The following is a 14,571-nucleotide window of genomic DNA, read 5'->3' as shown; positions in this document are numbered from 1 at the left end:
CTGAGCAGGATGGACAGAAGGCGCTGGCGCAGCTCCCGCTCCCGCCGCTGCAGCCCGAGCGCGCGCTCCTTCTCCTCCTCCACGCGCCGCAGCTCCGCCTCCTGCAGCCGCCGACGCTCCTCTTGCCGCGCGCGCCGGCGCCGCTCCTCGCTCTGCTCGCGCTCCTGCAGCCGGGCAGCCTGCGGACAGGGCGGAAAACCGGAGGCGGCACTGTGAGGCGTCCTCGCGGGGACGGGGAATGGGGGGCAGTGGAGGCCGCGTCCACGTACGGAGCCTGTGCGCGTGGACTGTGCAGGGAGCACGTGGAGGGTGGGAGTGTCCGAGTGGAGAAGGTGCGTGGTGACCGTGTACACGGAGACGCTGAAAATGCACATAGACAGCGTGCACGGCGCGTATGCCTACGGACAGCCAGCAATCAGTGTGCGTGCGTGGCGCGTGTACTATGGGGAGCATGCATGGACAGGAGCGTTCACACGGACGGTGCATGCGGATCTCAGGAGTCCTGGAGGCCGAGGCCTCCCCAATCCACCTGCGCCTTCGCGTGTCGTCCTGGGTGTCCCCACCTCCCCGTGCGTGTGCAGCGGCCCCTCCCGCCCGCCCCGCCCTCAGCCCGCACCTTGGCTCTGCTCAGCAGCTCGGCGACGAGCCGGATGGACTGCAGGTTGCGCTGCGCCAGCAGCAGTTTCCGCTCCTCCAGCCGGATCTTCTCCTGCAGCCGCCGCTGCTCCTCAGCCTGCAGCTTCTCCAGCTTCTTCTGGCTGCGCCGCAACTCGCGGTCCCGCTGCCTCTGCTCGCGCCTGCGCAGCTTCTCCTCCCGCTTCCGCTCGCGCTCCAGCTCCTCCAGCTCCTTCTGCTTCCTGCAGATGGCTGGGTCAGGGGCTGTGCACACAAACACACACACACACAAACAGACACACACACACCGACACACGCTCACACCCCAAGTGCACAGCCCACCAGCCCGGTACCACGCCCCCTCCCCGCCCCCTTCCACCCCACCTCTCCTCCGCGCGCAGCCGCTCCTCAGCCTCCTTCTCCCTCCGCTTCTGCTCCTGGCGCTGCTGCTCCAGCTCCTGCAGCTTCTGCCGCTCCAGCTGCCGCTTCTTGATGGACGCATCGCTCAAGTGCTTGGTGGAGTCGAACGAAACCTGCGAGGCGACCAGGACGTTGAGAGCCACAGACTGCGCGGGCGGCGGGAGAAGGGGCCCGCGCACACGGAGTTGGCCTAAGGCCACCGAGTGCTCAGTGTCACTCAGTGTCACTGTTGTGCAGCCATGTGATGCTGGAAAGTAGTCGGAATTATCCTGATCCTGACCCCGAACGTTGGCCGTGACGCCTAAGCCTCGTCCTGACCCCAACCCTGGTCCTCACCCCTAATCGTGGTCCTGACTTCAGAGCCTGGTCCTAACCCAGAACTTGGTCCTGAAACCTGCTCTTGGTCCCGACCTCTCAGCCTGCTCCTTGACCCCAAGGCCTGGACCTGAATCCTGAGCCTGAGCCTGACCCCAGAGCCTGGTCCTGACCCCTGATCCTGACCCCAGAGCCTGGTCCTGACCCCAGACCTTGGTCTTGACCCCTGACGCTCATACTGACCCCGGAGCCTGGTCCTGATCTCCTGAGCCTGATCCTGACCCCTGAATCCTCTTCCAGACCCCAGACCTTAGTCCTGAAACCTGATCTTCATCCGGACCTCTCAAGCTGGTCCTGACCCCAAGGCCTGATCGTAATCCCTGGCCCTGGTCCTGACCCCGGAACCTAGTCCTGACCCCAGATCCTGGTCCTGACCTCCTGAGCCTAGTCCAGACCCCAGAGCCTGGTCCTGACCCCGGAGCTTGGTCCTGACCTCCTGAGCCTGGTACTGACCCCTGGGCCTGGTCGTGACCCCTGATCCTGACCCCAGAACTTTGTCCTGAAACCTGATCCTGGTCCTGACCTCTGAGCCTAGTTCTGACTCCAGACCTTGGCCCCGACCACTGATCCTGGTCATGACCCCAGACATTAGTCCTGAAACCTATCTTGGTCCCCACCTCTCAGCCTGGTCCTCACCCCAAGGCCTGGTCCTGAATCCTGAGCCTGAACCCAGAGCCTGGTCCTGACCCCTCATCCTGACACTGACCCCTGAGCCTGGTCCTAATCTCCTGAGCCTGGTCCTGACCCCCAGACCTTATTCCTGAAACTTGATCTTGGTCCCCACATCTCAGCCTAGTCCTGACCCCAAGGCCTGGTCCTGACGCCTCACCCTGGCCCTGATCCCTGATCCTGGTTCTGACTGCTAGACCTCAGTCTTGACATCTGACCCTGGTCCTGACCCCGGAGCCTGGTCCTGACCTCCTGAGCCTGGTCCTGACCCGAGACCCTGATCCTGACCCGAGTCTACTCCTGACCTCTTGAGCCTGGTCCTGACCCCAGAGCCTAGATCTGATCCCAGATCTTGGTCCTGAAACCTGATCCTGGTCCTGACCTCTGAGCCTAGTCCTGACTCCAGACCTTGGTCCTGAAACCTGATCCCGGTCCTGACCTCCAAGACTAGTCCTGACTCCAGACCTTGATCCTGACCCCAAGGCCTGGTCCAGACTCCTGAGCCTCATCCTGAACCCTGAGCCTGGTCCTGACACAATACCCTGGTCCTGACCTCCTGTGCTGGACAGCTTTAGTATCAACTTGACACACTTGGGTTGAGGGAGCCTCAATTGGGGGACTGCCTGTATTGGACTGGCCTGTGGCCATGTCTGAGGAGCATCTAGATGAGTGATTGGGAGCGGGAAGCCCACTGTGGGTGATGCCACCCCTGGGCAGATGGGCCTGTGTTGCATAAGAAGCCAGGCTGAGCAGGGGCCAGAGGAGCAAGACAGTAAGCAGCGCTCCTCCATGGCCTGTGCTCCAACTCCTGTCTCGAAGTTCCTGCCCTCAGTTCCTACCTTGGGCTCCCTGATAAACTGTAACCCAGAAAATGTAAGACAAATAAACCCTTTCCTCCCAAGTTAGTACTGATCAGAGTATTTTGTCACAGCAATGGAGAAAAAAACTAAAAGACCTCCTGAGCTTGGTCCTGACCCAGGCCTGACCCTGGTCCAGACTCCTGAGCCTGAGCCTAAGCCCGGAGCCTGATCCTGACTCCTGATCCTGGTCCTGACTCCAGACCTTGGTCCTGAAACATGATCCTGGTCCTGACCTCTGTGCCTAGTCCTGACCCCAAGGCCTGGTCCTGACTCCTGAGCCTGATCCGGACCCCTGACCGTGGTCTTGACCCCTGATCCTGGTCCTGAACCCAGACCTTGATCCTGAAACCTGATCCTGGTCCTGACCTCTTCCTGACAACAAGGTCTGGTCCTGAACCCTCATCCTGATTCTGACCCAAGACCTTGGTACTGACCCCAGAGCTGGCCCTGACCCCACACCTTAGTACTGATCCCTGAAGCCTGGTCCTGACCCGAGCCTGGTCTTGACCCCTAGGCCTGATCCTGACTCCGTGAACCTGGTCCTGACCCCTGAGCCTGGTCCTGACCCCTGATCCTGGTCCTGAATCCAGACCTTGGTCCTAAAACGTGATTCTGGTCCTGACATCTGAGCCTGGTCCTGACCCCAGACCATGGTCCTGAAACTTGATCCTGGTCCTGACCTTCTAAGCCTGGTCCTGACTCCAGACCTTGGTCCTGACCCCTGATCCTGATCCTGACCCCTGACTCTGGTCCTGACCCCGGAGCCTGGTCCTGACACCAGAGCCTGGTCCTGACCCCAGACCTTGGTACTGACCACAGACCTTGGTCCTGACCCCAGAGCTGGCCCTGACCCCACACCTTGGTACTGACGCCTGATCCTGATCCTGACCCCTGAGTCTGGTTCTGACCCCTGAGCCTGGTCCTGACTCCTGAGCCTGGTCCTGAACCCTGAAACTAGTCCTGACCACTGATGCTGGTCCTAACTCCAGACCTTCATCCTGACCCCAAGGCCTGGTCCTGACCCCAGACCCTGGTCCTGACCCCGGAGTCGGGTCCTGACCTCCTGCACTGAATAGCTTTAGTGTCAACTTGACACACCTGGGTTGAGAGAGCCTCAATTGGGGGACTGCCTGTATTAGACTGGCCTGTGGCCATCTCTGAGGAGCATCCTGATGACTGATTGGGGCGGGTAGCCCACTGTGGGTGATGCCACCCCTTGGGAAGATGGGCCTGTGTTGCATAAGAAAGCAGGCTGAGCAGGGGAAAGCGGAGCAAGCCAGTAAGCAGTGCTCCTCCATGGCGTGTGCTCCATCTCCTATCTCCAGGTTCCTGCTCTTAGTTCCTACCTGGGGCTCCCTGATGAACTGTGACACAGAAGGTGTAAGACAAATAAACCCTTTCCTCCCCAAATTAGTACTGCTCAGGGTATTTTGTCACAGCAATGGCGAAACAAACTAAGAGACCTCCTGGGCCTGGTCCTGACCCCAGAGCCTAGATCTGATCCCAGACCTTGGTCCTGAAACCTAATCCTGGTCTTGACCTAGGAGCCTAGTCCTGACTCCAGACCTTCATCCTGATGCCAAAGCTTGTTCCTGACTCCTGAGGCTGATCCTCACCCCTGAGCCTGGTCCAAACCCCAGAGCCTGGTCCTGACCTCCTAAGCCTGGTACTGACTCCAGACCTTGGTCCTGACCCCAAGGCCTGATCATGACCCCTGACCCTGGTCCTGACCCCGGAGTCTGGTCCTGACCTCCTGAGCCTGATCCTGACCCCTAACCCTAGTCCAGACCCCTGAGCCTGGTCCTGACCCCAGAGCCTAGATCTGATTGCAGACGCTGGTCCTGAAGCCTGATCCTGGTCCTGAAACCTGTTTCTGCTCCTGACCTCGGAGCCTAGTCCTGACTCCAGACCTTGATCCTGACCCCAAAGCCTGTTCCTGATTCCTGAGCCTGTTCCTCACCCCTGAGCCTGGTCCAAACCCCAGAGCCTGGTCCTGACCTCCGGAGCCTAATCCTGACTCCTACCCTGGTCCAGACCCCTGACCCTGGTGCTAACCCGACCCTGGTCCAGAACACTGAACCTGGTCCAGACCCCTGATCCTGGTCTTGAACCCCAGACCTTGGTCTTGACTCCTGATCCTGGTCCTGGCTCCATAACTTGGTCCTGACCCCAAGGCCTGGTCCTGACTCCTTAGCCTGATCCTGAACCCTGAGCCTGATCCTGACCCCAGACCCTGGTCCTGACCCCAGAGTCTGGTCCTGGCCTCCTGTGCTAGATAGGTTTAGGGTCAACTTGACACATCTGGGTTCAGGGAGCCTCAATTGGGGGATTGCCTGTATTGGACTGTCCTGTGGCCAGGTCTGAGAAGCATCTTGATGAGTGATGGTTGGTGGGGGTGGCCCACTGTGGGTGATGCCACCCCTCGGCAGAAGGGCCTGTGTTGCATATGAAAGGAGGCAGAGCAGGGGACAGAGGAGCAAGTCAGTAAGCAGCGTCCCTCCATGACCTGTGCTCCAGCTCCTGCCTCCAGGATCCTGACCTGAGTTTCTACCTTGGGCTCCCTGATGAACTGTGACCCAGAAAATGTAAGACAAATAAACCCTTTCCCACTCAAGTTAGTAATGGTCAGAGTATTTTGTCACAGCAATGGAGAAACAAACTAAAAGACCTCCTGAGCCTGGTCCTGACCCAGGCCTGACCCTGGTCCAGACCTCTGACGGTGATCCTGACCCCTGAGCCTGGTCCTGACACCAGATTCTGGTCCTGACTCCAGATCTTGGTCCTGAAACCTGATCCTGGTCCTGACCTCTGAGTCTAGTCCCGACCTCAAGGCCTGGTCCTGACTCCTGAGCCTGATCGGAATCCTGACCCTGGTCCTGAACCCAGACCTTGGTCCTGAAACCTGATCCTGGTCCTGACCTCTCAGGCTGGTCCTGACAACAAGGTCTGGTCCTTAACTCTCATCGTGGTTCTGACCCAAGACCTTGGTACTGAGCCCAGACCTTGGTCCTGACCCCTGAGCCTGGTCCTGACCCGAGTCTGGTCTTGACCCCTAGGCCTGATCCTGACTCCGTGAACCTGGTCCTGACCTATGACCCTGATCCTGACCCCAGAACCTGGTTCTGACCCCTGAGCCTGGTCCTGACCCCTGATCCTGGTCCTGACGTCTAAGCCTGGTCCTGAAACTTGATCCTGGTCCTGACCTAAGCCTGGTCCTGACTCCAGACCTTGGTCCTGACCCCTGATCCTGATCCTGACCCGAGTCTGGTCCTGACCCTGGAGCCTGGTCCTGACCCCAGACCTTGGTACTGACCCCAGACTTTGGTGCTGACCCCAGAGCTGGCCCTGACCCCACACCTTGGTATTGATGCCTGATCCTGATCCTGACCCCAGAGCCTGGTCCTGACCCCTGGCCTGGTCCTGACCCCTGAGACTGGTCCTGACCACTGATGCTAGTCCTAACTCCAGACCTTCATCCTGACCCCAAGGCCTGGTCCTGACCCCTTGAGGCGCGTCCTGACCCCAGACCCTGGTCCTGACCCCAGAGTCTGGTCCTGACCTTCTGTACTGAATAGCTTTAGTGTCAACTTGAGACACCTCGGTTGAGAGAGCCTCAATTGGGGGACTGCCTGTATTAGACTGGCCTGTGGCCATCTCTGAGGAGCATCCTGATGACTGATTGGGGCGGGTAGCCCACTGTGGGTGATGCCACCCCTTGGGAAGATGGGCCTGTGTTGCATAAGAAAGCAGGCTGAGCAGGGGAAAGCGGAGCAAGCCAGTAAGCAGCGCTCCTCCATGGTGTGTGCTCCATCTCCTATCTCCAGGTTCCTCCTCTTAGTTCCTACCTGGGGCTCCCTGATGAACTGTGACACAGAAGGTGTAAGACAAATAAACCCTTTCCTCCCCAAATTAGTGCTGCTCAGGGTATTTTGTCACAGCAATGGAGAAACAAACTAAGAGACCTCCTGGGCCTGGGCCTGACCCCAGAGCCTAGATCTGATCCCAGACCTTGGTCCTGAAACCTAATCCTGGACCTGACCTCGGAGCCTAGTCCTGACTCCAGACCTTCATCCTGACCCCAAAGCTTGTTCCTGACTCCTGAGCCTGATCCTCACCCCAGAGTCTGGTCCTGACCTCCTAAGCCTGGTCTTGACTCCAGACCTTGGTCCTGACCCCAGAGTCTGGTCCTGACCTCTGAGCCTGGTCCTGACCCCAGAGCCTAGATCTGATACCAGACCTTGGTCCTGAAACCTGATCCTGGTCCTGACCTCTGAGCCTGGTCCTGACTCCAGACCTTGGTCCTGACCCCAGAGTCTGGTCCTGACCTCTGAGCCTGGTCCTGACCCCAGAGCCTAGATCTGATACCAGACCTTGGTCCTGAAACCTGATCCTGGTCCTGACCTCTGAGCCTGGTCCTGACTCCAGACCTTGGTCCTGACCCCAGAGTCTGGTCCTGACCTCTGAGCCTGGTCCTGACCCCAGAGCCTAGATCTGATACCAGACCTTGGTCCTGAAACCTGATCCTGGTCCTGACCTCTGAGCCTGGTCCTGACTCCAGACCTTGGTCCTGACCCCAGAGTCTGGTCCTGACCTCTGAGCCTGGTCCTGACCCCAGAGCCTAGATCTGATACCAGACCTTGGTCCTGAAACCTGATCCTGGTCCTGACCTCTGAGCCTGGTCCTGACTCCAGACCTTGGTCCTGACCCCTGATCCTGATCCTGACCCAAGCCTGGTCCTGACCTCCTGAGCCTCATCTTGACCCCTGATACTGGTCCTGACTCCAGACCTTGGTCCTGAAACCTGATCCCGGTCCTGACCTCCAAGACTAGTCCTGACTCCAGACCTTGATCCTGACCCCAAGGCCTGGTCCAGACTCCTGAGCCTCATCCTGAACCCTGAGCCTGGTCCTGACACAATACCCTGGTCCTGACCTCCTGTGCTGGACAGCTTTAGTATCAACTTGCCACACTTGCGTTGAGGGAGCCTCAATTGGGGGACTGCCTGTATTGGACTGGCCTGTGGCCATGTCTGAGGTGCATCTAGATGAGTGATGCCTGGGGGGGGGGCAGCCCACTGTGGGTGATGCCACCCTGTGCAGATGGGCCTGTGTTGCATAAGAAAGCAGGCTGAGCAGGGGCCAGAGGAGCAAGACAGTAAGCAGCGCTCCTCCATGGCCTGTGCTCCAACTCCTGTCTCGAGGTTCCTGCTCTCAGTTCCTACCTTGGGCTCCTTGATGAACTGTGACCCAGAAGATGTAAGACAAATAAACCCTTTCCTCCCCAAGTTAGTATTGATCAGAGTATTTTGTCAAAGCAATGGAGAAACAAACTAAAAGACCTCCTGAGCCTGGTCCTGACCCAGGCCTGATCCTGGTCCAGACCGCTGAGCCTGAGCCTGAGCCTGGAGCCGGCTCCTGACTCCTGATCCTGGTCCTGACTCCAGACCTTGGTCCTTAAACCTGATCCTGGTCCTGATCTCTCAGCCTGGTCCTGACAACAGGGTCTGGTCCTGAGCCCTTATCCTGGTTCTGACCCCTGAGCCTGGTCCTGACTCCAGACCTTGGTCCTGACCACGGAGCCTGGTCCTGACCCCAGACCTTGATACTAACACCAGAGCCTGGTCCTGACCCCAGACCTTGGTCTTGACCACGGAGCCTGGTCCTGACCCAAGACCTTGATACTGAACCCAGAGCCTGGTCCTGACCCCAGACCTTGCTACTGACCCCTGATCTTGATCCTAACCCCTGAGTCTGGTCCTGACCCCTGAGCCTGATCTTGACCCCAGAGCCTGGTACTGACCCCTAGGCCTGATCCTGACCCCCTGAACCTGGTCCTGACCTCTGACCCTGATGCTGACCCCAAAGCCTGGTCCTGACCCCTGAACCTGGTCCTGACGCCTGATCCTGGTCCTGAATTCAGACCTTGGTCCTGAAACCTCATCCTGGTCCTGACCTCTGAGCCTGGTCCTGACCCCAGACCTTGGTCCTGAAACTTGATCCTGGTCCTGACCTTCTAAGCCTGGTCTTGACTCCAGACCTTGCTCCTGACCCCTGATCCTGATCCTGAGCCCAGAGCCTGGTCCAGACCCCTGAGCCTGGTCCTGACCCGAGACTGGTCCTGACCCCTGAGCCTTGTCCTGACCTCTGACCTTGATCTGACTCCAGACCTTTGTCCTGACCCCTGACCCTGATCCTGACCCCAGAGCCTGGTCCTGACCCCTGGCCTGGTCCTGACCCCTGAGACTGGTCCTGACCACTGATGCTAGTCCTAACTCCAGACCTTCATCCTGACCCCAAGGCCTGGTCCTGACCCCTTGAGGCGGGTCCTGACCCCAGACCCTGGTCCTGACCACAGAGTCTGGTACTGACCCGTAGTCTGGTCCTGACCTCCTGTACTGAATAGCTTTACTGTCAACTTGGCACATCTGGGTTGAGGGAGCCTCAATTGGGGGATTGCCTGTATTGGACTGGCCTGTGACCATGTCTGAGAAGCATCTTGATGAGTGATTGGGGGGAGACGACAGCCCACTGTGGGTGATGCCACCCCTGGGCAGATGGGCCTGTGTTGCATAAGAAAGCAAGCTGAGCAGGGGCCAGAGGAGCAAGCCAGTAAGCAGCGTTCCTCCATTGCCTGTGCTCCAGCTCCTGCCTCCAGGTTCCTGCCCTGAGTTCCTACCTTGGGCTCCCTGATGAACTGTGACCCAGAAAATATAAGACAAATAAGCCCTTTCCTACCCAAGTTAATATTGATCAGAGCAACGGAGAACCAAACTAAAAGACCACCTGAGCTTGGTCCTGACCCAGGCCTGACCCTGATCCAGACACCTGAGCCTAAGCCTGAGTCCGGATTCTGGTCCTGAGCACGGAACTTCATACTGACCCAGGATCCTAGTCCTGACCCCAGACTTTTGTACTGACCCTGGATCTGGTCCTGACCCCACACCTTGGTACTGACCCCTGAGCCTGAACCTGACCCCTGATCCTGGTCATGACCACTGAGCCTGGTTTTGACCCCAGAGCCTGGTCCTGACCCCTGAGACTGATACTGACTCCCTGAACCTGGTCCTGACCTCTGATGCTGATCCTGACCCCTGAGCCTGGTCCTGACACCTGATTCTGGTCCTGAATCCAGAGCTTGGTCCTGAAACCTGGTCCTAGTCCTGACCTATGAACCTGGTTATTACCCCAGACCTTAGTCCTGAAACTTGATACTGGACCCGACCTCTAAGCCTGTTCCAGACTCCAGACCTTGGTCGTGACCCCTGATCCTGATCCTGACCCCCGAGCCTGGTCCTGACCTCCTGAGCCCGGTCCTGACCTCTTACCCTGGTCTGACTCCAGACCTTGGTCCTGACCCCAGAGTCTGGTCCTGACCTCCTGAGCCGGATCCTAACCCCTGACCCTAGTCCAGACCTCTGAGCCTGGTCCTGACCCCAGAGCCTAGATCTGATACCAGACCTTGGTCCTGAAACCTGATCCTGGTCCTGACCTCTGAGCTTACTCCTGACTCCAGACCTTGAACCTGACCCCAAAATCTGTTCCTGACTCCTGAGCCTGATCCTGAACCCTGAGCCTGGTCCTGACCCCAGAGCCTAGATCTGATCCCAGACCTTGGTCCTGAAACCTGATCCCAGTCCTGACCTCGGAGCCTAGTCCTGACTCCAGACCTTGATCCTGACCCCAAAGCCTGTTCCTGACTCCTGAGCCTGATCCTCACCCCTGAGCCTGGTCCAAACCTCGGAGCCTGGTCCTGACCTCCAAAGCCTGGTCCTGACTCTTACCCTGGTCCTGACCCCACCCAGACCTTGGTCCTGAAACCTGATCCTGGTCCTGACCTCTGAGCCTGGTCCTGACTCCAGACCTCGGTCCTGACCCCTGATCCTGATCCTGACCCAAGCCTGGTCCTGACTTCCTGAGCCTCATCTTGACCCCTAATACTGGTCCTGACTCCAGACCTTGGTCCTGATCCCTGATCCTGATCCTGACCCCTGAGCCTGGTCCTGACCTCCTAAGCCTCATCCTGACCCCTGATCCTGGTCCTGACTCCAGAGCCGGGTCCTGACTCCAGACCTTGATCCTGACCCCAAAGCCTGTTCCTGACTCCTGAGCCTGGTCCTGACCCCAGAGTCTACTCCTGACCTCCTGAGCCTGGTCCTGACCCCAGAGCCTAGATCTGATCCCAGACCTTGGTCCTGAAACCTGATCCTGGTAGTGACCTCTAAGAGTAGTCCTGACTCCAGACCTTGATCCTGACCCCAAGGCCTGGCCCAGACTCCTGAGCCTCATCCTGAACCCTGAGCCTGGTCCTGACACAAGACCCTGGTCCTAACCTCCTGTGCTAGACAGCTTTAGTATCAACTTGCCACACTTGGGTTGAGGGAGCCTCAATTGGGGGACTGCCTGTATTGGACTGGCCTGTGGCCATGTCTGAGGTGCATCTAGATGAGTGATGCCTGGGGGGGGGGGCAGCCCACTGTGGGTGATGCCACCCTGTGCAGATGGGCCTGTGTTGCATAAGAAAGCAGGCTGAGCAGGGGCCAGAGGAGCAAGACAGTAAGCAGCGTCCCTCCAGAGTCTGGTCCTGACCTCCTGATCCAGATCCTGACCCGTGACCCTGATCCAGACCCCGGAGCCTGGTCATGACCTGAGCCTAGATCTGATCCCAGACCTTGGTCCTGAAACCTGATCCTGGTCCTGACCTCGGAGCCTAGTCCTGACTCCAGACCTTGATCCTGACCCCAAAGCCTGTTCCCGACTCCTGAGCCTGATCCTCACCCCTGAGCCTCGTCCAAACCCCGGAGCCTAGTCCTGACCTCCTAAGCCTGGCCCTAACTCCAGACTTTGGTCCTGACCCCAAGGCCTGATCATGACCCCTGACCCTAGTCCTGACTCTGGAGTCTGGTCCTGACCTCCTAATCCTGATCCTGACCCCTGACCCTGGTCCAGACCCCAGAGCCTGATCCTGACCCCTGAGCCTAGATCTGATCCCAGACCTTGGTCCTGAAACCTGATCCCGGACCTGACCTCGGAGCCTAGTCCTGACTCCAGACCTTGATCCTGACCCCAAAGCCTGTTCCTGACTCCTGAGCTTGATCCTCACCCCTGAGCCTGGTCCAAACCTCGGAGCCTGGTCCTGACCTCCGGAGCCTGGTCCTGACTCCTACCCTAGTCCAGACCCCTGAGCCTGGTCCAGACCCATGATCCTGATGCTAACCCGACCCTGGTCCAGAACCCTGAACCTGGTCCTGACTCCAAACCTGGTCCTGACCCCAAGGCCTGGTCCTGACTCCTTAGCCTGATCCTGAACCCTGAGCCTGATCCTGACCCCAGACCCTGGTCATGAACCCAGAGTCTGGTCCTGGCCTCCTGAACTGGAAACGTTTAGGGTCGACTTGACACATCTGGGTTCAGGGAGCCTCAATTGGGGGATTGCCTGCGTTGGACTGGCCTGTGGCCATGTCTGAGAAGCATCGTGATGAGTGATGGTTGGGGGGGGTGGCCCACTGTGGGTGATGCCACCCCTGGGCAGATGGGCCTGTGTTGCATAAGAAAGGAGGCAGAGCAGGGGCCAGAGGAGCAAGCCAGTAAGCAGCGTCCCTCCATGACCTGTGCTCCAGCTCCTGCCTCCAGGTTCCTGACCTGAGTTCCTACCTTGGGCTCCCTGATGAACTGTGACCCAGAAGATGTAAGACAAATAACCCCTTTCCTCCCCAAGTTAGTGTTGGTCAGAGTATTTTGTTACAGCAACGGAGAAACAAATTAAAAGACCACCTGAGCCTGGTCCGGACCCGAGCCTGACCCTGAATCCGGAGCCTGGTCCTGACCCCTGATCTTGGTTCTGACCCCAAGTGTGGTCCTGACTCCAGACCTTGGTCCTGACACCAAGGCCTGATCGTGACCCCTGACCCTGGTCCTGATCCCAGAGCCTGGTGCTGACCTCCTGATCCTGGTCCTGACCCCAGACCCTGGTACTGAACCCAGAGTCTGCTCCTGACCTCCTGAGCCTGGTCCTGACCCCAGAGCCTAGATCTGATCCCAGTCCTTGGTCCTGAAACCTGATCCCGGTCCTGACCTCTGAGCCTAGTTCTGACTCCAGACCTTGGCCCTGACCACTGATCCTGGTCCTGACCCCAGACATTAGTCCTGAAACCTGATCTTGGTCCCCACCTCTCAGCCTGGTCCTGACCCCAAGGCGTGGTCCTGAATCCTGAGCCTGAGCCTAAACCCAGATCCTGGTCCTGACCCCAGACATGGTCCTGATCCGTGAGCCTGGTCGTAATCTCCTGAGCCTGGTCCTGACCACTGATCCTGGTCCTGAACCCCAGTCCTTATTCCTGAAACTTGATCTTGGTCCCGACATCTCAGCCTGGTCCTGACCCCAAGGCCTGGTCATGACCCCTGACCCTGGCCCTGATCCCTGATCCTGGTTCTGACTGCCAGACCTTGGTCTTGACACCTGACCCTGGTCCTGACCCCGGAGCCTGGTCCTGACCCCAGACCCCGGACCTGACCCCGGAGTCTACTCCTGACCTCCTGAGCTTGGTCCTGACCCCAGAGCCTAGATCTGATACCAGACCTTGGTCCTGAAACCTGATCCTGGTCCTGACCTCTGAGTTTACTCCTGACTCCAGACCTTGAACCTGACCCCAAAGCCTGTTCCTGACTCCTGAGCCCGATCCTGAACCCTGAGCCTGGTCCTGACCCCAGACCCTGGTCCTGACCCCAGAGCCTAGATCTGATCCCAGACCTTGGTCCTGAAACCTGATCCCAGTGTCCTGACCTTGGAGCCTAGTCCTGACTCCAGATCTTGATCCTGACCCCAAAGCCTGTTCCTGACTCCTGAGCCTGGTCCAAACCCTGGAGCCTGGTCCTGACCTCCGAAGCCTGGTCCTGACTCCTACTCTGGTCCTGACCCCAGACCTTGGTCCTGAAACTTGATCCTGGTCCTGACCTTCTAAGCCTGGTCCTGACTCCAGACCTTGGTCCTGACCCCTGATCCTGATCCTGACCCACGCCTGGTCCTGACCTCCTGAGACTCATCCTGACCCCTGATCCTGGTCCTGACTCCAGAGCCGGGTCCTGACTCCAGACCTTGGTCCTGATCCCTGATCCTGACCCCGGAGCCTGGTCCTGACCTCCTGAGCCTCGTCCTGACCCCTGATCCTGGTCCTGACACCTGATCAAGGTCCTGACCCCAGAGCCTGGTCCAGACTCCAGACCTTGGTCCTGAAACCTGATGGTGGTCCCGACCTCTCACCCTGGTCCTGACCCCAAGGCCTGTTCCTGATTCCTGAGCCTGATCCTGACCCCTGAGCCTGTTCCTGACCCCGGAGCGTCATCCTGATCCCTGATCCTGGTCCTGACCCCAGACCTTGGTCGTGACCCCTGATCCTGGTCCTGACTCCAGACCTTGGTCCTGACCCCAAGGCCAGGTCCTGACTCCTTAGCCTGATCCTGAACCCTCAGCCTGGTCCTGACCCCAGAGTCTGGTCCTGACCTCCTGTGGTGGATAGCTTTAGTGTCAACTTGACACACCTGGGTTGAGGGAGCCTCAATTGGATGATTGCCTGTATTGGACTGGCTTGTTGCCATGTCTGAGGGGCATCTTGATGTGGGAGGGGAGAGGGGAGGGG

At 58.7% G+C, this 14,571-nt stretch overlaps 1 protein-coding gene across 1 annotated transcript in view; it reads right to left on the bottom strand.

Annotated features, from left to right (window-relative positions):
• Positions 1 to 14,571, bottom strand: part of Akap17a (A-kinase anchoring protein 17A) — a 20,891-nt gene that overhangs the window by 1,601 nt on the left and 4,719 nt on the right. The window contains exons 3-5 of the mRNA XM_029556107.1: positions 1,000 to 1,148; positions 617 to 857; positions 7 to 179 (exon numbers count right to left, since the gene is read on the bottom strand). Of these exons, the coding sequence (XP_029411967.1) occupies positions 7 to 179; positions 617 to 857; positions 1,000 to 1,148 (563 nt within the window). The remainder of the gene's footprint in view (positions 1 to 6; positions 180 to 616; positions 858 to 999; positions 1,149 to 14,571) is intronic.

This window comes from Nannospalax galili, unplaced genomic scaffold (genome assembly GCF_000622305.1).
Source record: "Nannospalax galili isolate Female #2095 unplaced genomic scaffold, S.galili_v1.0 scaffold3027, whole genome shotgun sequence".
Taxonomy (NCBI): domain Eukaryota; kingdom Metazoa; phylum Chordata; class Mammalia; order Rodentia; family Spalacidae; genus Nannospalax; species Nannospalax galili.
Note: the sequence above shows the minus strand (reverse complement) of the source record. Positions and strands in the feature narration are given on the sequence as shown.